Raw genomic sequence first — 22,875 nt, 5'->3', positions numbered from 1 at the left:
ATATAGCCTATCAATAAAGAAATAGCCTAATAAATAGGCATAGACCTACAGTCCTCCACATTCGCCAACACTAAGCTTCACACAGGCCAGAGTTAATATGGATCTTGCATATGCATTAATCACCTACATAAACCGCATTAGGTGATCATCATCATCGCGCCACCATGCAGCAACCAATTGCTTTTGTGTTCCATCATAGTGCTATAATATAGACCTATGTATGGTAGAAACAAACAATAACACACGTTATTAGATTATATATTAAAGTGCAGTCCTGCTGATATCACCACAGGCATGCAGGCAGTAAAGTGAAACGTTAGAACTACAGCTGAGCTGAAATGCAGCGGGTGCACCAATGCAGTCTGCTACAATCTCTGCAGTCTACCTGCAAGGATGCAGCGCATGAATATCAATATCTGGACGGCGCCAGTTCTTGATGTTGTCATGGATACCGCTGGTTCATAATATTGTCTTGAGTGCGCCAAAGCGCTTCTGCCCAATTTATAAACAGAAAGCGAACAGCAACACAGGCACAATGAAATGAATAAATGATTGAATAAACTTACATAAATCACCATGCTTTTAATAACACAGTGTATGGGAAATCCAGACAATAGACTTTTGAAAAATCAGAAGAAGCAACTGTACTGTAGGCAGTAGCCTACTAAAAGTTTGAGTTAATTTCATTTGTACACTCTCAGGATTTTACTGTGCAGAAAGAAAATAGGAAATGCAAGTCAAGTTTCCAAATATTTGGCTTTAGACATTCCCTATAGACTATAAATCTAAATCACTGTAATGAGGTTCAGGTGGAAGGGTTTTTGTAAATTGCATTACATGGATCAATAGTAATTAATTAAATAGTTCACCATGAATATGACCTTCAGTTGACAAATATGTTAATGTATGAAATTGGTTCCCCACTTTAAACAAAAGTAACATTAAACTATTAAACTGTCAACTTTTTAAATTTCCATTTGTGAAAACTGCAGTGCTACATGTACATTTTAAAAGCAGGTGGGCAGTCTCTAATTATTTAATTAGTGGCCTTTACCCTTGATTTATGAATATGGAAAAATAAGCTTCCTGAAGAGATCTGATAAATATTCACAATTAGTCAACAAGCATGCATTTGCAACTAAAGTGGTTTGTGTGAGGCTCTAATTGTTGTTTTCCCTCCTGTTTTTTCTAGTGTCCAGTGGGAAAGCTTTGCTTTACATTTAAAAGTTATTTCCCACAATTGAATTAGGTAAATTCAAGGTCTGTTGTTTACCCTGAAAAAGGAGGATCATCTGTAAAAGTGCTACTTCAATGAAATTCTGTGTGAGATGTAGTGGATTAGAAGTAAAAGTACTGAAAACAGGAAATACTCCAGTAAAGTAAAATACCTCAAAATTGTACTCAAGTACAGTACCTGAGTAAAAGTACTTTGTTACTTTACACAATTGAGTATGTAGCTTACAAGAATCACTTTTTCTACTAGGCAAGTGAGAATCTAATGAAAATCCATTTGTGGCTTAGCAACCTTAAAACCATACCTTTTCAGGAAATGGAATTGGTTCACTATAAACCCACAGACACACTTAACCACTTGGACTTTCACTTAAAAATAAATACACTGTAGTATGATGAAGTAGAGCATCATTTACAGGGGGAAAAAGTAGCAATTTGACATATTAGGCAGTATAGCCACACACACACGCGCGCGCACACACACAAACAAACACACACACACACACACACACACACACACACACACACACACACACACACACACACAATATTTACATGTACATCACTTGTGGGGACATTACATAGACTTCCATTCATTTTTATTCAAGTCCTGTGGCCTTACCCTAACCGTTGTGGGGACCTACTATTTTGTCCCCACACTGTCAGAGGTACCCTGCAGGTGACTGTGTGAACATGCGTTTAGTCCCCATAAGTATAGCTAGACAAACTCTCTTTCTCACACACACACACACACACACACACACACACACACACACACACACACACACACACACACACACACACACACACACACACACACACACACACACACACACACACACACACACACACACACACACACACACACACACACACACACACACACACACACACACACACACACACACACACACACACACACACACACACACACACACACAGTTCAATGGCTGCTCAATCCATTTTATCCCAAGCATTACTGTTATATACTATGGCTCTTTAGCCTATAAAACTCTCAGGCAATAACTCGTTGAATATTTGCATCCTTTTTCAATATAATCTTTCAGGGTATACATACACAGCTGTAGTCTGTCACTTGTTAGTTTAATAAATAGGGCACACATTCATTCATGCACTCACAGTATGTCATGTTATTTCAATATAAGGGAAAAATGTTGACTGTGGGAGGTGTAGTGTATTTCCTGCATTGCAGGTCTGTCCCTATCACTGAGCTGCTGAAAGCCACTGTCTGTGTATTACACCGGTTAATTCATTATTCAACACTGGATCAGCATACAACATTTTCCAATGCACAACCTTGTATAACATTTGACCAAATGTATAACACAATCTAAAAGCATAAGTATGCACCCTAGTGGCAAGTATTGAAAATTGCAGGGGAAACCAGGACATTACATAACATAGTTTGAATCAATATGTCAAATGATACAAGGTCTCAATGGCCCGACTCAGCCAGGAAATACTTTTCTAATTTACACTTAAACTATTCATATACAGTAGCTATATTATAAATAAATAAAAATACATCAAAGTGCATGATCTTTATTTGATAATTAAACCGTGACATGCTGTCCAACTTTGGACAAAATGGCAGCATTGGAACAATGAATGTACAGTATAAGGATCATTTTTCACTTACAGTATATTTTCCTCACCTTGAACCTTCTACTTTGCCAACACCTGAGTGGTAAATCTGCAAAGGATAGATGATGGCTTTAATTTATACGTTTCTGAATGTTTGCTATTCATTCTCTACGCCCCCATCGGTGTTCCTGTAGTGCGGCCATTCACTGAAGGCCACTAGTGAAATAACAGAACACTAATGTTGGAGGACAAAACAGTCAACCCCTGAGATCAACTATCAGACATGCAATTAATTTACAAAAGCACATGGTGAATGTCTTGGAGTGCTACGGTAATGATATGGTGAGTAATAATCATAAACAAATTATCAATAATAGTTGCTGCATTCAACTAATCTTAATATAAATAACTTCTGTCATATCTTTTTATTTATCTATACAACCATGTTTGTTTTACTTCTAATTTCTAGAACTTTTCGGTATACAAATATCAAACATATCATACTGTAGGTCTGCCATATGTACATTACATGTGTGCACGAGTTATGGTGACACGAGACAAGTCACCATGAAAGTATTTTCAGAACACAGCCTCCATCATATCGCCGTTGTCGGGTGGAAACCTTGTATGTCCAAAACCGTTTGTTTTGCATTTATCATTTTAAAAATGATTTAAACTAGTGAAAACAGCCGATCTACAAGCACACAACGCCTCGCACCGCGAGGCGTTGTGTGCTTGTAGAACTGCTGTTTTCACTACTTTTGTGCGACGGCCTTTTGTGATGAAGCAGGGCTTTACTTTGCGAAAGAACATAAAAATGTGAAACTTGGAGATACGAGGTTTCCACCCGACAGTGACGATATGTTTGTTACGCAGTGAAATCCTCAGTATTGTCCATATATCAATTTGCAACTGTGAGAGGGTACAAAAATGTCCTCTGAGTGAAATAAACAGAACCTCAGCTTTATGCAGTTCAATCTTGTCTCCATGCTTATCATGTCAGTGTCCATAAACAATTCAAAGTCTTTTGGGTCATATGGTGGCCAGTTTAATCCGTGTTCTGGTACAGTGGTTCTCAACCTTTTCAGGCCGCGACCCCCAAAATAATCATATTTGAGCTGGGGACCCTGCACCCTGCACAAGCACTTGGAATTGTAGAAGTTGGCATTACATTTTATTTTGACTCAACCTGCATTGAGAAAACAGCCGATCTACATGCTCACAACGCCTCGCGTTGCGAGGCGTTGTGAGCATGTAGATCTGCTATTTTCACAATTTCTGCCTCTAATATTTGACAATTTCACCAATGTTTGACCAGAAGGTACTAAAAAGGTCTTAAAAGTCCTTGAATTATCACTTTAGAAATGTGCAGATACCATGTATACACTTATACTGTACTATGTTGGTCTGTTTACTGTTGAGTGAGAAAACAAATAACAAAAAACAAATTTGGGGACCACCCAAAATAATTTGGGGACCCCGACCCACAGGTTGAGAACCACTGTTCTGGTAGAGCAGTGCACAGCAGGGTTCCTCTTCCATCTGTGGGCCAGGCAGAGCTTAAACGGAGAGCTTGCAGACCAAAAGACTCAAACCTCAAAGTGAATGTCTGTCTCCCCTTAGGGGATGGAAAATCCTTCCAGTCAGCGTGGCTGTCAAGTCTCATGGGCACTGTGAAACGGCTGAGTGTCGAGTTAACAATTAAATTAACACTCTGGATTTTGCAGTGTGCTTTATTCTATGTGCTCAGATACCGCTGAGCCCTCCTCCCACAACGCTGTATATGGCACTGGTTCTCAACATCCGGCACGGGGACCACCAGAGGTCCAAATGGACTTTTATGGGCCCGAGCCCCCAATCTATGCTGTAAAATCCACAGTGTTAATTTAACCGAGTTTTTGACCCGTAACGGTCCATTTGGAACCCTGATGGTCCCCGGACCCGAAGGCTGAGAACCAGTGCTGTATAGGGTCTTTGGCTTTTGCAAATATAAAAAAGATAAATATATATACATGTATAGTGTGCGAGATCAGTATCTATACACGTGTTCATTGACTGCACCTCTTGCGTGTGCAACAAGCCTTATGCCCAGTGAACCTGAGCTCCCGCTGATGTGGACTGTCTTTTCGCCTCCATGATGGTATCTCTTATAGTCTCTTCAGTTATCTCTTTTAGTCTCTTCTCGTCGAGGAAGGAAACCAGAGAATCCCTCATGTCCACCACCTCGACCAACTGCTGCAGGAAGTTGTCCTCCTCCACTTGCTGCTCTGCTGTCTTCTCGGACTCTGGAAAAGACGAAACAAATGCTATATTAAAAATGGCAGAAATTAGGAATATACTATATACACTCACACTGCATAAATTATATGTATAAGAAAGCCAGTTCTCTCAGTAATACTATATAATAATGGCTGAAATTGAGGAAAAACATAATAATGTAGTCGGATGTGGCAGAAGTGTGCACAAATATAGTGTATACATCACACACCAGAAACCCAAGGCTCTCAGTAATGGATAGAACAACAAATACACTCAGAGTAACCTCAAGGTCATGTTTGCCGATTAAATATTTTAAAAGATCTGCTCCAATGTCTTTCTCCGGAGTCCGAAGTCCTTCCAATGTGAGTGTGTGCTGGCTGATTGATTGATTGAGTATTTTATTAGACAAAAATGGAGAACAGTACAAGTATAGTCAATACAATAAAAAAAATGTTAATATAGCACAGGTACAGTTAAACACCCTGCCTAAAAGGAACATCCCAAATAAGTCATTTTACAGCCTTTTTTTATGTCGGAAGTCCTTGGTATTCAATTATCTTGGCATTATTGTCTGTCTTATCTATCCATCTAACCATCTAATCTATCCATCCATCCATCCTCACACAAACACAAAGTACGTTATATACACACCACTCAGTTCCATGTATTTCCTGAGCTCCAGCTCCAGCATGCTCTGCTTGTCTTCAAGCTCAAGCTGCCGAGACCTGAGAGAAGTGACAAACAGAATCAGTGTGAATCACACCAGCACTAACCCACCTTGAATGTGGAGAAGGTGAGCAGGAACAGTAACCACAGTGTTATGGGTGGGGGATCTGCTGCTCTGGCCCTCCTGTGTCCTTTGTGTCATTTTCTCTCAGAACAGAATCTGTGTTGTGTGTGACTACACAGCTAAATGCTGTGTTTATGGGTCGTTACATCTTCTATTACCCTATGTAATACTTTTTAAAAAAAGCTGTGAAAATAGCTTATATACACTATACACTTTAACACCTTGTGATTAATTGCCTATATTGGATCCATTGGTACGCAGGTTAAAATGTTCTGAAAAGTAACCCTTTTGGACATACAATGTTTCTGCCTGACAGCGACGTACAGTATATGGATGCATGTGAGACTCCATACTGTAGGTGCATACAGTAATATACTTACGCCACCATGAGGTCTGATTCCTCTGTCACCAAGTCGTTTTTCTGGTGGACCAGGTCAATCCACTGCTCTATCATTACAGGGGAACCATTGCCTGGGATAGAACAAGAACAGGGGGGTTAACTTGAATTTGTTTGTGCCCTGCCCCATGAGATACTGAAACCTTGGACATTCAACCCACTTTCAAAACCATATTATACAGTATATATTCATTTTTGCAAAGACATTAAGCCAGTTAAATTGTTTGTTCAGATGGTGTCATTTCATGTAATAATGTATTAACCATTGTGAACCACAGACCTAATAGTAGTTCTATGTTCTTACCGCTTTCCTGTCGGAGAGCTCTCTCCAGCACCACCCCTTTGTCTTCCAGCTCCTTGAAAGTGACTTCAATCTCCTCCAGTCGCCTCTGGATGGACTGTGGATCCCAGAGAGAAGCACTGGTGTTTAGGTTACTGGACAATTTGGGAAAGTATAGCCAGAATAGCCAGAAATAGCAGATCTACAAGCTCACAATGCGTTGCATAAAGTAGCAAAAGTAAAAGTAAAAATGTCCAATTTCAGAATCATACATATCCTGTCATACTGGACTAATTAGCGATCGTGAAGCCCCATTTTATACTTGGCTATTTTAAAATAGACCATCTACACACAACATGTTGCAAGCTGGTAGATCTGCTATTAATTATGTTGTTTTAATAAGTTACTAGTAACTAAAAGCTGTCTAATAAATGTAGTGGGAGTAAAAACTACAATATTTATTCTGAAATGTAAAGGGAGTAGAAGCATAAAATATCAAGAAGTTACGGTAAATACTCAAGTAAATTAAAAGTACATTTTACTGACCTGGGCTTTATGGAAACGCTGCAGTTCGCTCATCTTGGCTCTCCGCTCCAACGTCCTCATCTTCATCAGCTCCATCTTCTGAGCCTCCACAGGGTCAGAGGGCATCGTCTGAAACTGATGGTCCAAGCATGTGTTTGTGAATGTCTGGTGAAACCTGACAGGAACCGTGTTTATGAAGACCTAATGGATCCTTACCTTCTCATCGAATAAATCAATGTCGTCTCTTCCAAACATCTCCTCGTCCTCGTCGTCATCATCGTCGTCTCCATCAATACCATCTTCGGACGTGCTTTGGCCATGCCATGTTTCTGTGGTAAAAGAAGAGAATACGGTCAATGTTTAAAATCCTTCTCCAAAGCTGAGGGTTTCCGTTTTTGAACTCAGTAGCTTAGGGTTACATTTTGCCAGTTTTGAGCTAAACTAGGCTAAGCTAGGGTTCTCAACGGGCCTGAAAATTAAGGTCGGGCCCTAACTGGGCCCTACTGGCCGAGGCGTGGTACGAAACATCTTGGCCACTTCCGCCGATTTGCACAGTGATTACCATACATTTTGGGCCCTGCCCGGTCCGAAAACACCAGGTCGGGTCGAGTAGTTTCGGGTTCGGGCAGAATTTGAGAGCTCCTGGCTGAGCTCACCATTCGACATATCTTCAAAGAAGGGAAAACATAAAAAGTGTCCTTACCGACTCTGCCTGGGTTAAGGACACTGAGCCGGTGTTCTCTGCTGAGCCTGGGGGACGAGAGGTTCCATGGAGAGAACTTTGATCGGACCTTGGTTTGCTGCCCGCCAGGCTCCTCTTTCCTCCTGAAGCAGCGTCGGTTCTTCTTGTCCCGGACGTGTACCGCGGTGCTGCCGCTCCAGTAGCCCTCCTCTTCCTGCCCGTCTGTGCCCGCCGGCTTGGGAGGGCTCAACCTGCCCGCCGTGGCTGAGGAAGAGGAGCAAGAGGAAGACCCACCTGGGGTCTCAGAGTCCGAGTCTAGGCTGAAGCTCTGGAGGTTGACCAACTGGCTCTTCTCTGCGTCGCTTAGCTGGAGCTTCTTCAGCGACTGCTTGGGCCGCGAGTCGGGGCCGTTGTCCCGCAGCGGGACCGGTGGTGAAGAGCGCTTTTCAGGGGGAGAGGGATTCACTAGGTGGACGGAGCGAGGTTTGGGTACAGGGGGAGAGGGTGTGTTCTGCCTCGAGAGGCGGGGCTTTGGGACTGGGGGAGGCATGGAGGGTGGGTTTTCCTCTGGCTCCTCATTAGCGGGAGCCGCTAGCGCACCTTTAGGTGGTGGGTCTGTGAGGGGCTTTGTAGGCGGTGGCTCAAGGGGCTTGTCTTTAGAGTCAAGTCTGTTGTGGTCTTGATCGCCCTCAGGTTGATGTGGATGGGTGTGTTTAGAGGGACCACAGTCCAGAAAGTACTCATCATCAATATCATCATCATCATCATCATCTGAGGGAGACGGAGTGGGGTCTCTCTCTTTATTTGTCTCTTTGTGCTTCCTTGTGCCATCCTGAACAAAGAAAGAAAAGTCATGTAGTGTAAGGGCCAGGGCAGGAATTTCAGGGAGGCCATGGCCATCGTTGCCCCTCAAAAAATGGCATGCCCTGAGGCCTTAATGCCCCAGCTGACTGTACCACTTTCTCCATCAAGTGACTTTGATTGGTGCAGGGCTGAGCTTGGATCAGATTGTAAATACTACAAGTTATTTATTTGAGTGCAGTAGTCTACATCAAATAAAAAAAATAATCTTGACACTTTATTATTTCAATGGACAAAACACTTTTTTTTTTTTTGAATTTCATGGCCTTCCTGCCCTGGCATTTGGCCTTTGTACCCTCAAAGAATGGACAACACCAAAGGCCAAGTGGCCTTGCCCCTAAAATGATGAAATTCAAGGCCTGGTAAGTACATTCTATGGAAGCCACTGAATACATTTTAAGTGATTCTTTTCTCACAATTGTGACTTTCTCTTTCTCTCTTTGTCGGACGTTTGATTCTACCTCCAGGCATAGTGTTTTAAGTGACACTGATCCCCACCACCTACAAGGTGCTGTATTATTAGTGCCCACTGCTGTTAATAGTAAAATAGGTAAATGCAAAGGATGAGCCTAGGTATGTGCAAATGTAATTGGCAAATACCCCAACAACAACTAAAGGAGATCATTATCATTATTGTTCTATATTCAGTTCTTGCTTTTTTTGCCTATCTCGCAATTGCAAAGAACAAACAAATACATTTATAAACTTGGTGTAAAAAAAGCACAGAACCCAATGTTTTCTGCAGTTGTACTTATCTCCCATGCCTCACAAGGCTTTCAATTGGACCAGACACCAGAAACATATTGCATCATGAGACAGAACGTTGCGTAACACTGGGCCACAGCAGTGGCGTCAGTTCAGAAAAAACTAAGGTATGGCAACATGACTGGTGTCTTGCACACGCGCCTTCGCGCGCATGCAAGACACCAGTCATGTTGCCATACCTTATATAGAATAGACAGGATACATTTATTTTAAGAAGTACATTTTATTTTTTCACCCGTTTCTACGGTTTCTTGGGCTGGATATGACAGCCTGGAATGGTTGTTCAAGTGCAGCTAAACTTGGCATGTTAGTAAACGTGCCACAATTAACAATAATGCATTGCACCTGTGCAGCAGCTGACCTGCGGAACCTGGGAATATACCATTCTGTCAAGATGGGGAGAATGCAAGTGTGGAGAATATAATTATAATACCTTGTTAAATTTTGCATTTGTAGTTATTTTAATGTACTTTAACAACATAACCAGCACAGACAGACAAAGAGACATTCATGGATTTATATTTTAAAGTAACTTGTATTCTCCCCTCTGGACCCAGCCAGGGTATGGCAGCTGCATACCCCTGCCATACCCAATTGACGCCCCTGGGCCACAGAAACACAGAGCAAAGCTGGGCCCTGAGTCACTGTCAGCCAACACCAGAATGGTGTGAGGTTTCAGTGAATCCTACCTTACTGGGGGATGTTCCTGTCCTGTTCCCTGTTCCCACATCCTCAGAGTGCAGCTCACAGTAGAATCTCCCTGGGGGAAACATCACAGAGAGAACAATGAAAAGCAGTTCATCGTCCTAGACAAGCATAATGTTGTGATGGTGAAGAAAATAACATCCCTCTGAGTATTTATGTTTCTCCTTCTTCAATGTTCTCTTTTTCCTTCTTTTTTTTCCTGGCTGAACTACAAACCCCTTTGAAAGGGGCCTTAGCTTGCCACAAATTATTCATAAAACGGATGAATAAATCAAGCTTTGCTCCATTTATCCTAGGAGAAAGCATGTTGTGTCTACTTTACATTACAATTGACTACAGGTATGACAGCTGTTGAGCAAAAATGCAGGAAGCCATTCTTCTGCTACTGCACCAGTGGCTTTAGAAAACTGTTATCTAACTAGAAGCAGTGCTCTTCCGAGCACAGGTCTCCACCAGGCTGTGTGTCCTGGTGGTGCTACTGTATAATAGGCCAATGTAAAAAGGGTGGCATATGTTCTTCACCATAGATCTTTCATGGAAATCGGACGCTGCATGCATGATTTGAAGCATTGTGTTCCAAAAATTTGTTTTGCTAAAGGCTACCTGCTGGTGGCGCTATAACAGGCCAATGTGAAAAAGGTAGCTTTTGTTCCTTGACCTAGTGGGAATATGTGTGGCAAATTTCACGGTAATCGCAAGCTGCGTTGATGATTTGAAGCATTTTGTTCAAAAACGGAGCAATCCTGCAAACTTTGGAAGCTAATATTAGCCAATCAGGATGGAATATGAAATATCAGACGGATCGGACTTGATCACATGACTATAGAGATACTGTGTACCGATTTGCGTGATTTTTGGATAAAATCTCAAGGAGTAATATCCAAAAATGTGTTTTACATAAGTCGGTCCAAAGGTGGCGCTATAAAAGGCTGGTGTGAAAAATGCAGGGCAAAGGTTTATCCTTAGCCTCTAGGGAGTGCGCTTACAAAGTTTGAAACTAATCGGTGGAGTTATAGGTAAAACCACAAATCGGCCTGTTATAGCGCCACCATGAGGCTGATTTTTTAAAAAATAAGTGGCTTTTCTTCCTCGGCCTAGTGGGAACGTGTGTGCGCGATTTCATGATAATTGCACTTTGCGTTTGGGATTTGAGGCATTTTGTTCAAAACGGCTCAATCCTACAAACTTTGGAAGCCAATCTTAGCCAATCCGGATGGAATATGCAAAATCGGACAGATCTGTGTCGATCACATGACTATCGAGATGCTGCCTACCGATTTGTAGGATTTTTTGACAAAATCTGTAAGAGTAGTGCACAGAAATGTATTTTGTGAACATCGGCCACTAGGTGGCGCTAGAAAAGGCCCATTTGAAAAATTTAGGGCAGAGGTTCTAGATTGGCATCCAGGGAATGTGTGTGCTCACTTTGGCAGCGACCGGGCCAACGGCGACTGAGATTAGCTGCACACAAACTGTGAGGACACACGGACGGACACACGGACGGACGGACGGACGGACGGACGGACGCACGGACAGACGGACGAAGGGGAAAACATACTCTCCCCCAAGCCTTCGGCTGGTGGAGACAATAATACAAATAAATAAGTAATTAAGTAGGTCGGAGTGGCTTATTGTCGGTATCAGCCAAGAACGCAGGAGTCTATCCCCGTTTCAATGTGCTAGACCGCCGGGAGCTGGGTTGCTCAGATGGATTGCAACACTTACTATCAGCTCCCAATACTTACCGCACGACTTACTGCACACAAGCCATGCTAGTCATATGCTGAGTAGCAGCGTATGCCCGTGATCCAACGCATGACGTTGTGGTGCCAAAGGCGAGAACTCTACGGACTGAGCTACCCGGACACAAAGAGCCATGATAAAAATATTATTTTTAATGGGGCTGATTCAAACAAGATGACTGTAAATAACAATACAAATACAAGACTTTTAATTTCCAACATTTTATTGAAATAACTTCCACAATCTACAGGATTCTCAGCTTCAAGTCCTTCAACCAAATTCGCCCATATTTTATCTATAAGATTTCTAATTCCTTTACGTCATATCAAAATGTCTGAGGGATAAATGAACACAGTATTTTACTGTGTATACCTAATGCTGTGTATAATTAATATTCAGAAATGTCAGTTATCATTTTACAAGAGTTTCCCTAATGCTAATTCAAGTCCATCTCAAGGGCTTATTGGCAAAGAAATGCATAAATGCAACTTTATGGTAATGTGCACTGATGCGGTTCCTTTTATGCAATTATGGATGGCTCAAATGATGTCTGTACTGCCTTTGCCTAAACTAGGACTTGAAGAAGAAGTGTAAGAGGCTGTGACCACAGACAGCGTTTTCTGAGCTGCCAGCGCATTTCTGCCACACATTTCTTCTGTTAGAACCTCTCGCCATCCAACGTAATTCGGTAGAGCGCTCTTGATGCTTTAGGTAGAAGAGTTCAGCTTTTGGAGAAGAGCATATCAAATACACTCCGTGTCTGACAACTCGTCATTTCATTTATGACCCGACTTTGAATCGTTAACACAACCTTGATATATCTATGTTTAGTTATTTCAACTGCTGCTAGGCAATTTGTGCACTCTTTTCCGGTCTTGTATGGATTCAATTAGTTGATGTACCAATTCCAAAACTCATGTTCCCCATTGGTTCTACAGTAAACCTTAGTGCTACAGAATATATTTGACTGATAAGAGAGCTGTTGAACAGAAAGGCAGACAGGAGATTGTCTGCTGCACCACCAGAGTGTTGGGGGGGGGGGGGGATTTATCTAAAAATGGACTTAATGTCAGTGTTTCAGACAAGATGCTCACAACGTGTCACAACATAGATCGTCCATTTCCATTCCATTGCGTGACACTCAGGGACGTGCTGGGCCCCTGATTCAGCCCGGGAAAAAGAGTTGGAGAGGCCCTCATTGCGCGCTATAGAGAGAGATCTCGCTCTATAGCGCTGCTGCTACTCAAAGATTTGTGACAAAGTGACAAGCCAGTGGGCCAATTACATGAGTTATATTTCGTTGTTGTCGGGTGGAAACCTTTTGTTTTGTATTTATCATTGTAAAAATGATTTAAACTAGTGAAAACAGCCGATCTACAAGCACACAACGCCTCGCACCGCCAGGCGTTGTGTGCTTGTAGATCTGCTGTTTTCACTACTTTCGTGCGACGGCCTTGTATGATGAAGCAGGGCTTTGCTTTGCAAAAAAATTTACAAATTAGAAACTTGGAGATATGAGGTTTCTGCCCGACAGTGACGATTTACTTTGTTGGCCGCCCAGCCCCCAAAATGGAACAAAGGCCGACATTTTATTTAGATTTTGTTCCTATTGGCCGGCCTGGACCGGCCATTCGGGAGTTGTCCCGCTTTTCCCAATGGCCAGCACGTCCCTGGTGACACTCTCGTACAGCAATGTATATATCAAGTGTTAGACGTGGAACCCACCTGTACTCTGGTCAAAGGTGTATCCGCCCAGTCGGAGTGTGATGCTACAGTGATGGCAGGTGAAGCAACTGCGGTGGAAGAACTTGCCCTCGGCACTGATGCGTTCCAGCACGTACACCCTCTGGCCACAGAAGTAGCACTCTGTGCTACTGCCTGCAGGCATCCCCATGCCACAGCCAGCCACTATGGCAGGATCAGGTTGTGGCTGGGCTTCTTCAGGGGCTACTGGCAGGGCCACAAGGGGGGAGACCAGCTACGGCAGGAGGAGAGATGGGAGCAAACATAAATTCCATTAGTTTGACATTGACACATGATGCAGATTTGTGTGATGGCGTGAGCCGCAGTAATATAGACTAGACTCCCATTAAGAAATTATCATTGCATGAAGAACACTTAAATCTTGATACACACACACACAGACGCACGCACACACACACACACGCGCACACGCACACGCACACACACACACACACACACACACACACACACACACACACACACACACACACACACACAAAAGTTTGGAGGGTTTTAACATGGCATCCCTATTTTGGGCTGTCATTTATCCAGAAGATATATACATATCTATACACATGAACTCACATTGTCCTTGTCGCCCATCCTGGTCGCTGTTTCTTTAGCTTGTTTTTCAAATGCTAGTTTCTCCTGCACGAACAGAAACAGATTATGTTATCCAATTATGTAAACGGTTACTCATGAGTGGATTTATTTATCAAGGAATCCACTGTGCAGTGTCAACAATGGAGTCCAGTCAGAGCACTGATTTCTATGGGCTCACCTTGCGTCTCTGCAGAGAGTTGTGCTTCAGCTTGCTGATGAAAAAGACAGCTGACTGCCGGGAGAGAGTTAAGGGCCTGGATGGTGCCAATAGGTCTGTAGGTTATTCAGAAAACACACACACACACACACACACACACACACACACACACACACACACACACACACACACACACACACACACACACACACACACACACACACACACACACACACACACACACACACACACACACACACACACACACACACACACACACACACACACAGTTATTTCCCTCTGACATAGCAAATTTGGACAGTTTTAAATACTGATTTTCACACTGATAAACTGCATCCCTGCTAATTACTGCGTTTACTCAGCCAGCTGAAATGTTAGCAATCCTATTTGTCTCATATCTGCCCCGCATCTGCAATTGAACTGAATTAGTCAACTCTACTTGTCAATCTAAACAAAAAGTCTGATGCTCCAGCTGTCCCACTGTCACCAGTCAGATAAGGTAACTGGAGACTGACTGACAGCTCCCCCCTGTCTGCTGCGCATCTGTCAGCGTATTCCTAGCAGAGCAGCCCAGCATCACAGACCAGCAGAGTGGATGTCACACCCACTTCAGCACAGACTGTAGTACAGTACCTCCAAACACTGCACTCGCATCTACGCTGCAAGAATTCCCCTGGCTCCACAGATCCACAAGAAAGGCCAAATACCTTGTGTTAAAAAAAAAAAAAATCCTCCTCCTTCGGGAACAGGAATAGTTGATCTCTTTTAAGCGAGTCTAGTCCCACCCAAGCCCCGATAAGCCATGTCCTCAGCCGTTGCTACTTGCTCTGTCTGCCGTGGCTTAGTGCAGGAGAGATGTGGCTTTGAGCACACAGCATCAGCCCCAGCCACTCAAAACCTGAGGAATTCTGGGTAACATGCTCTTAAAGGTACAGTGGCGGTGTGATGGCTTATCAACACCAAACACATTTCAGTGCGAGGACAAACCAGCCGCACTCTTTTAGAAATAGGTGATTAGAGCACGGCCAGTCAGTGTCTCGGCGAGCAACTTATGTAACAGTATTTATAGCGTTGTCTCCGCAGAAGCATTTTTAGAAACATGCTTTTACTGCAGGCGAGGGCAATTATTTCAAGTCAGCGCAACTATTACATTTAAAATCAAAGCACAAAACTTGGTGAATCCCAATCACGTTGTATATGGATACTTTAAGCCAAGGGTCTTCAATGGGGGGTCTGGGACCCCTAGGGGGTTCTCATAGTTACTACAGGGTGTCCTCCAAATCTTTGTGTGATAGAAACATTTTATTATATTAACCACCCAGTGTCCATATTCTGGGAACTTTAGCCAAAAATAGCAGATCTACAAGCTCACAACGCCTCGCGCTGCGAGGCGTTGTGAGCTTTTTCGGCAAAGAGGTTTGGTGTAGAGGGGAAAAGAGGCAGACCAGTACAGAGTGAAAGGTCAAGTGTATTAAGTATTGACGGTTCAAGTGGTTAAATATCTGAAAATTGATATGAATCCAAAATACACTGATGATTGTGCTGTCAAACAATGAAACTACAGTATATGGAATCTATGAAAAGGTGGTGGGGGTCCCTGCTTCGTCTCTCTCTCAACTAGGGGGTCCTTGGCCTGAAAACGTTGAAGACCCCTGCTTTAAGCTGAGGTTTACACAGCAGTAGGTCATGTTTGAAGTAGGTTACCTTTGCTACCGCTAGGCACATTGAAGGCATCGTGAACCTGTGTGAGGTACATGAACATGGACAGCTTGTCTATCTGACCGCTGGTGGCCATATCGTTGGCAGACATGATGGGTGAGATCCCAAACTCCCTCTGCAGGATGCCGAATGCCAGTTGGTTGTTGTGGATGGCATTGGACTCATCCAACGAGGACATGTCACTGTGGAGGGGGCAGAATGAGAACAGGGATTCACCATCATGCTGTAGTAACCGGATGCAGGAGGCCTATTCATAGCATACAAATCATTTTGCAATCGTTCAACAGTTCGATTTTTCTTTTGTCCACTGGGTAGCTCTGTGAATTTCCACTGCTTGGCCCCTAATAAAATCCCTTAAGAGGAAAACAGAAAACATCGGATGTGATTGCTGTCAAGAACTGGGCCAAAACTACACTGTTAAAGTGGATTGGGCCATCGATGCCTCATTATCTGAGCTGCTCATGGCACTGGGGTCCATTTACCCTCCATCAGGGTAAATGGTTATAGTTTGGAACCAGTGTTGATTTCTTCCACTAAAACTATAACACATTTCTTCGTCGACTACCTTTTTTTCTCTGACGAAAACAAAATAAGAACTAAATAAAAACAAAGCTATGATGACTAAAACTAAGACTAAATATATTGACGATGTCGTCAACAAATAAAAACTAGGACAAAATGTTAGGGAGGGATTAGTGGAAGAGATCCAGTAGAACTAAAAGACAAGTCCTTTTATGCTTGGTTGCACTCGGGTGTTGCGCTCTGAAAATAGCAGATCTACAAGCTCACAATGCGTTGTCAATTTTCAGTATGCAATTAAGTGTAAAATCAGCCATTACAACGCCATCAAGCCTGGACAAAATTGTACTGTAGACTAAAACTAAAACGTTTCGATGACTAAAGTGTGACTAAAACTAAATAAATGACTATGATTAAAACTACATCAAAATCTCCTATCAAAATCAGCACTAGTTAGGAACCAAATAACCCAAATGGACCCATGTAACTCAGAGTGTACAAATGGAACCAAAATGTATTGGTCCATTTGGTTCCATTTGTACACTGAGGATTTTGCAGTGTAAATTAGGGTTCCAAAAATGAAAATCGTATCAAATGGGGGTCCGTGGCCAAATGCAGATCAATCTGGGGGTCCTTGAAATTAGAACTCACATGAGCTGCGGTCTGAAGCGGTGGATGAGGGCACACAGAGCCAGACCGGACCTCCAGGACTGGGTGAGGTCGTGGACCCTAACCCTCGCATAGCCTGCAGTGTTGTGCTGACACCACCTCAACAACTCATCAAAACCCCCAGACGAATCTGTGGAGAAAAACGTCAATTCCTTTATTGGGGTGCCTTTATTGATAGACAGTTAGGCTGACAGGAAATGGGGGAGAGAGATGGCGAGTGACATGCAGCAAAGGCTGCCGGGATCGGACCCACGACACACTGCCAGGCTACACCGAGCCTAGATGCCTGGTCCATCTTTTCAGAAAATGGAAAAACAGAAGCTGTGTTCCAATGTAGTTATTATTTAGTCACAAGCTCACTTTTCATTGGTTCAATATGTATTATTATTAAATCCACTGACAGACTTAATCATTTTCAAATATTTTAAAAAGATTGCAAAAATAGCACATTTATACAAGCTTGAAGATCTGCTATTTTTGTTACTAATTGTGCAACACTGTTGTATGACAAAGTGGGGCAGTAATTTATGGTAAAAAACTTGCCTGACAGCAATGATAAGTATCCGTCTGGATTCGAAACACAACATATCGTCGTTGTCGGGTGGAAACCTTATAATGTCTAAGACCGTTCGTTTTGTATTTATCATTTTAAAAATGAACAAAACTACTCGCACCGCGAGGCGTTGTGTGCTTGTAGATCGGCTGTTTTCACTACTTTTGTGCGACGGCCTTGTATGATGAAGCAGGGCTTTACTTGGTCAAATACGTACAAACTTGAAACTTGGAGATACGAGGTTTCTGCTCGACAGTGACGATATACTGCTCACACCGGCCAAAGGTAAGGCTTCTAGGCTTCGGGTGGCGCTAATATGTGTTAAGAACAACTACAGTAGTGAGCATGCAAGGAAGAGCTGACCTTGGCGGCGCATGCTGATCTTCTGCTTCTTGCTGGACATATTGGACTTCTCAGCATCATAAAGGTTCTGCACCTGTATGAGAGATGAAGAGAAAGGTTACGTTCACAAACTGTAGTCACGCATTATCTTTATCCCATTTTAGGCCTGGGGTTAATGAATGCTTTAACTATTGAAAAATAGCAGATATACAAGCTCAAAGCACGGCACAGAGTGCCGCGCTGCGAGCTTGTAGATCTGATCTGCAATTTTTGAAAAGGTCGTAAAAATCTGTGCAAATATTTATAATATATGTATTTTTAAAGCGAACATTTGTAACTCAAATTTTTCTTCTGGGGGGTCCCTGGAACTAAATATTTTGAGATGGGGGTCTGTGGCCAAATACATATCATTTTGGGGGTCCTTCAGTTGAGATAGTAGTCTCTCAAGAACAGACAAACTGAGCTCCAGTTCAAGTGAAAAGGACCTTTTCTTTGACGATGGCTAGCCAGATTGTTGACATAGAAACATAGGGTTTTTCAAAAAACCTTAGGATTCAAAAGACACTTATAGAATCGGGTCAAAAATACAATTTTCACGATTTTTCAAAAATAGCAGATCTACAAGCTCGCAGCGCGGCACTCGGTGCCGTGCTGTGAGCTTGTATATCTGCTATTTTTCAATAGTTAAAGCATAAAATAATAATACACAATAATGTGTACCCGTTCTAAATGCGTTATATGAACAGAACACAACACAACACAAGACAGTGTTGTAATTCAAATACCGGTACGTCTTTATGCAGTGCAATTTATGTGGTATTTTGTGAAAACTCTCCAAAGCCCAATAATCAATAAGCTCTCCTTCTCTGCCCTGGCCTGCCAACTCAATAGACCTTACATTGCAGTTTCCTGGCAACAAATCCACTCCATGAGAAATACTGTACTGCTGGAATGATCGGTGGAACGCTGGAGGAGGAATTGGGTATCACTATCATTTTCACCCATGGCAACTGTATTTCTTTTATTTTATTTTATTTAACCTTTATTGAACCTTTAACTGTCCTACTGCCAGATGTTATAATGTATTTATTGGGGCTGGTGCCAGCAAAAAGCAGCTTACCTTTGCGATGTTATAGAGAATTATCTATTGATATTTTCAAACGAATTCTTTTTACAATACAACATGTGTACTTTGGCCTAGCTGGCAGTAGAGGGCAGCCTTATACAAAGAATTCCTGTGAATTGGGCCGTTTCGCTCTCCATCCATTCTGAGCACAGAAATGCATTTTCTAGAACAGATCCACCGGAAACAGCCAGGAAGTGATTTTTGGACTCCATTATTGCTAACGTGCGGTGGATTTTTGAGAGCAGCATTACGGGAGATGTTTTTACAGTACACGGCGGCGCGACCCCCCGTCAGCTTACAGTCATCAGAAGAGGTAAAAAGAACGAGCCGTATTGGCAACGCCGCTGTCAAAATTGGGGCGAACGGGAACGTCCGAAGCAGTAAAAGAGTTAAAAAATCATATTGAGATAAAGTCTCTTTTTCAAGTGTGAACTGGCAAAGAGGCAGAATAAAGTTACACGTCTTTGCCTAACATACACTACAGAAACAAACAACAATAGGAAATCCATGCTACACAGCAAATACCCAACATATATCCAAAAGTGATACAATTTAAGCATCTTCTTTCTGATATTTATCTCATGCAAAATGCTACGTTTTAAGTACAGAACAAGTTACCGTATATATATTTTCTAAATGAGTACAATTACAGTACATTAAAGTAACTTTTGTGGATCAAGTAACCTTCTGGTTATTTAACCCGAGGGAGCACAGTGCCAAGTGGAAGGTCATCAACGGGGGAAGACCCTAAGTAGTAGTAGTAATATCGCCTTAGTAGTAGCAATAATAATAATAAAACAAAAGAAAAAGAATCCCAACCTGGCTGGTCTTTATGGACGAGAGGTTGACATGCTGATAGCGGGTTGAGGGGTCAATGCTGTAGTTGGTGTAGTTCTTGCTGGTGTTTTCTGGGGTGGTCTGAGACAGCAGCTGGTATAAACTCTCTCTGTCCATTGCATTCATGAAATGAGACCCAGAGAGGACAACACAATTCCAACATTAGCAGGGAGATACAACCAACAAAGACTTTCTTTGGCTGTCACGATATGACATTTTACATGACGATTAATTGTCATGTAAAATGTCTTTGAAGTTGCACATGGCAGATACGACAAATAACCTAAATATACAAAGAAATTATGGACATATTTCACAACTTTCTACTTAAAAAATAACATTGATAGTGGAAATAGCCGATCTACAAGCTCACAACGCGTCGCATTCGAGCTTGTAGATCTGCTATTTCCACTATTTTTTACTTAAAAAAATATATATATGAAACATTTTCAACATTCACGATTATGACGATTATGAAAAATAATCGCGATTATGTAAAATAATTGCGATTAGACGATTATGTAATAATTGTGACAGCCCTACTTTGAGGGCATACTATAATCTATGATCCGCGGCTATTCGTGTGGCCAGGGCATACACCAGTGCATAATGCCTATCAAATACGCTACTTTGAAAGGTTCACGAGGGCAGACGCTATTCACATTTTTATTTCCGACAGCAGACGCCGTATATGTGCGTTACAGGTAGAACACAGCACTGCTTGCAGTGGAAACATGATCAGACCAATGTTTACTTATACACATTTTACCAACCATGCAGTCTGTAATTAATCAGAGGAATTCAAGCAGAGTCAAGAACAGCGAACAGGATACCTTCCTGTTGTTCTGTGACTATGCCTGAATGAATGAATGAACTTGAAATGAACTGAAATGCCAGATGGCCATATGGAAGTATGCCGATGTTAATAATATCATTACCTGTATATTCAAAGAAAACATTTATTTATATGGGGAAGTGAATGAAATGGAGAGTACTGGTCGGTTTGGTCAAATTAGGGAAATGATTCAAATTTCGTTGTGCTTCCAATATTGACCTGGCTCACCGTTCAGCCAGGACCTTGAGATGAGGAACCCCCGTGCCCCAGCTCCTCACCATCCACGCCACATCGAATGAGGCGAGGAAACCGCGGGCGATACCGGTGCCAAGAGGCCAGAAAGGCTGCAAAAAAAAGCAAATGAATGCCAGAGCATTAAAGAAGGGGATTTTCCTAACCACGTAAGCCCTATATACTTTGTTGTACAACAAATAGCAGAAATAGCCAATCTACAAGCTCAAAAGGCCAATTTATATTTCTGAAAACAAATATCTTGACAAATCTGCCCAAAATTCGGATGCCAGGGTTGATGTGGTGAACATACAGTAAAGTATTTATTACATTGTATTATCAAACATGTAAATATCAAAATAAATGTAAAAGATATCAGACAGTTTCAAAAGCAAATACATGTATTTCATACAGTCTGACTAAAGAAAGGAAATGCCTGCATTGTTGTAGATTGCCATTTTCAAAAATAGAGGAAATAGTAGAAAACTAGACATCCACGGCGATCCGACTGATATGCCCATATACAGTAGGGGCGTCAGGGTCCCCCAGGGGCCAGATGAACAAATCTGCGTTCGGATTCTGTTGTGTCTGACATCAGTGCATGTATGTTTGTGTCTCCATATACGGGCATGTTACTTTTGTGACATCCGTCAAACCAAACATTCACCCAATGTCAAACCACCGCGTCCACCCACAAGATCAGATTTTAATATAGGATAGGGCATAACAAAGTGTTTAAAAGAGCCTTTAAGACCTGGAAAGCATCTGTGTCACTTTAAGGCCACTTTTAACCGCACAGATTCGTCGACGATTCGGCGGCGGAAGGCGGTGGATAGCGTCGGTTGCCGAACGGGAGCTCATCGTCAGGTTTTCGGCAGCGGGTCGGGAACCTTATCGACCGAAAACTGGGAAACTGGACTTGCCCGGTTTTGTTGAGTCGGTCCCTTGACGGTCGGCAGTGAAATGAGCCAACGAGAGCGGATAAAAGACAACACACAATCCGCTGGTAGCTATCTGTTTGGCATACTGTTTCCACACAGTCACAGAGGACACCGAGACAACACACTACACATAACTGAATAAAGTGGGCGCGAGTGAACTGCCTAGCGCGATGTAGAAGTTGCCCAATTGCTACGCTTAGAAAGGTGCTTGATTGTATAATATCCACGTTTCAACTGGGTCCAGTTTGGTTATCTAGATTACCTCCTCTTTCAGCTGTGAAAAACTGGATGTGTGCTTCAGCGTATGACGGTGCGTGTCGAGCATAGCAGACATACAAGCTCACAACGCTTCAAGTTCCGACATGTTGTGAGCTTGTAGCTCTGATATTTTCAATGCGCGACGTCACACGGAGGCAGAACGCTGAAGCAGCAACAAGATGTTGTGAAAGTGTCAGATCATGATACAATTTTAAATGATTATGATTGGTTTTAAAGGTTGTTCTACACTTCTACTTTATCCAAATAATAATATAAATAATAGGCTTAATAACAGCATTTTCCGACAGCGACGGCATGCAGGGACGATCAAGTATGGAGTGAAAATAGCCTTTCAGACTACTGCCACCTCCTGGTTTGGAATGGTATTTCATGCTATATCTCCCCGCATGCGCACAACTGCATACAGTAAGTACAGTCGGCATACAGTCGGCAGACAAAGTTCTGTGCAGTTCTTT

The 22,875-nt window shown here is 42.5% G+C and overlaps 1 protein-coding gene across 1 annotated transcript in view; it reads right to left on the bottom strand.

Annotated features, from left to right (window-relative positions):
* Nucleotides 1-4,852: 4,852 nt before the first annotated feature.
* mical1 (microtubule associated monooxygenase, calponin and LIM domain containing 1) overlaps nucleotides 4,853-22,875 on the bottom strand; it is a 29,739-nt gene continuing 11,716 nt past the window's right edge. The window contains exons 9-24 of the mRNA XM_080732743.1: nucleotides 21,198-21,313; nucleotides 20,117-20,243; nucleotides 18,193-18,265; nucleotides 17,259-17,406; nucleotides 16,074-16,270; nucleotides 14,370-14,464; nucleotides 14,174-14,236; nucleotides 13,571-13,823; nucleotides 10,087-10,157; nucleotides 7,793-8,603; nucleotides 7,306-7,418; nucleotides 7,111-7,224; nucleotides 6,589-6,682; nucleotides 6,268-6,358; nucleotides 5,749-5,822; nucleotides 4,853-5,123 (exon numbers count right to left, since the gene is read on the bottom strand). Coding sequence (XP_080588869.1) covers nucleotides 4,921-5,123; nucleotides 5,749-5,822; nucleotides 6,268-6,358; nucleotides 6,589-6,682; nucleotides 7,111-7,224; nucleotides 7,306-7,418; nucleotides 7,793-8,603; nucleotides 10,087-10,157; nucleotides 13,571-13,823; nucleotides 14,174-14,236; nucleotides 14,370-14,464; nucleotides 16,074-16,270; nucleotides 17,259-17,406; nucleotides 18,193-18,265; nucleotides 20,117-20,243; nucleotides 21,198-21,313 — 2,643 coding nt within the window. The 3' untranslated portion in view covers nucleotides 4,853-4,920. The remainder of the gene's footprint in view (nucleotides 5,124-5,748; nucleotides 5,823-6,267; nucleotides 6,359-6,588; nucleotides 6,683-7,110; nucleotides 7,225-7,305; nucleotides 7,419-7,792; nucleotides 8,604-10,086; nucleotides 10,158-13,570; nucleotides 13,824-14,173; nucleotides 14,237-14,369; nucleotides 14,465-16,073; nucleotides 16,271-17,258; nucleotides 17,407-18,192; nucleotides 18,266-20,116; nucleotides 20,244-21,197; nucleotides 21,314-22,875) is intronic.

The sequence above is a fragment of the Nannobrachium achirus genome (genome assembly GCF_963921795.1).
Source record: "Nannobrachium achirus genome assembly, chromosome: 9".
Taxonomy (NCBI): domain Eukaryota; kingdom Metazoa; phylum Chordata; class Actinopteri; order Myctophiformes; family Myctophidae; genus Nannobrachium; species Nannobrachium achirus.
This window is presented reverse-complemented; position numbering and strand designations above follow the sequence as displayed.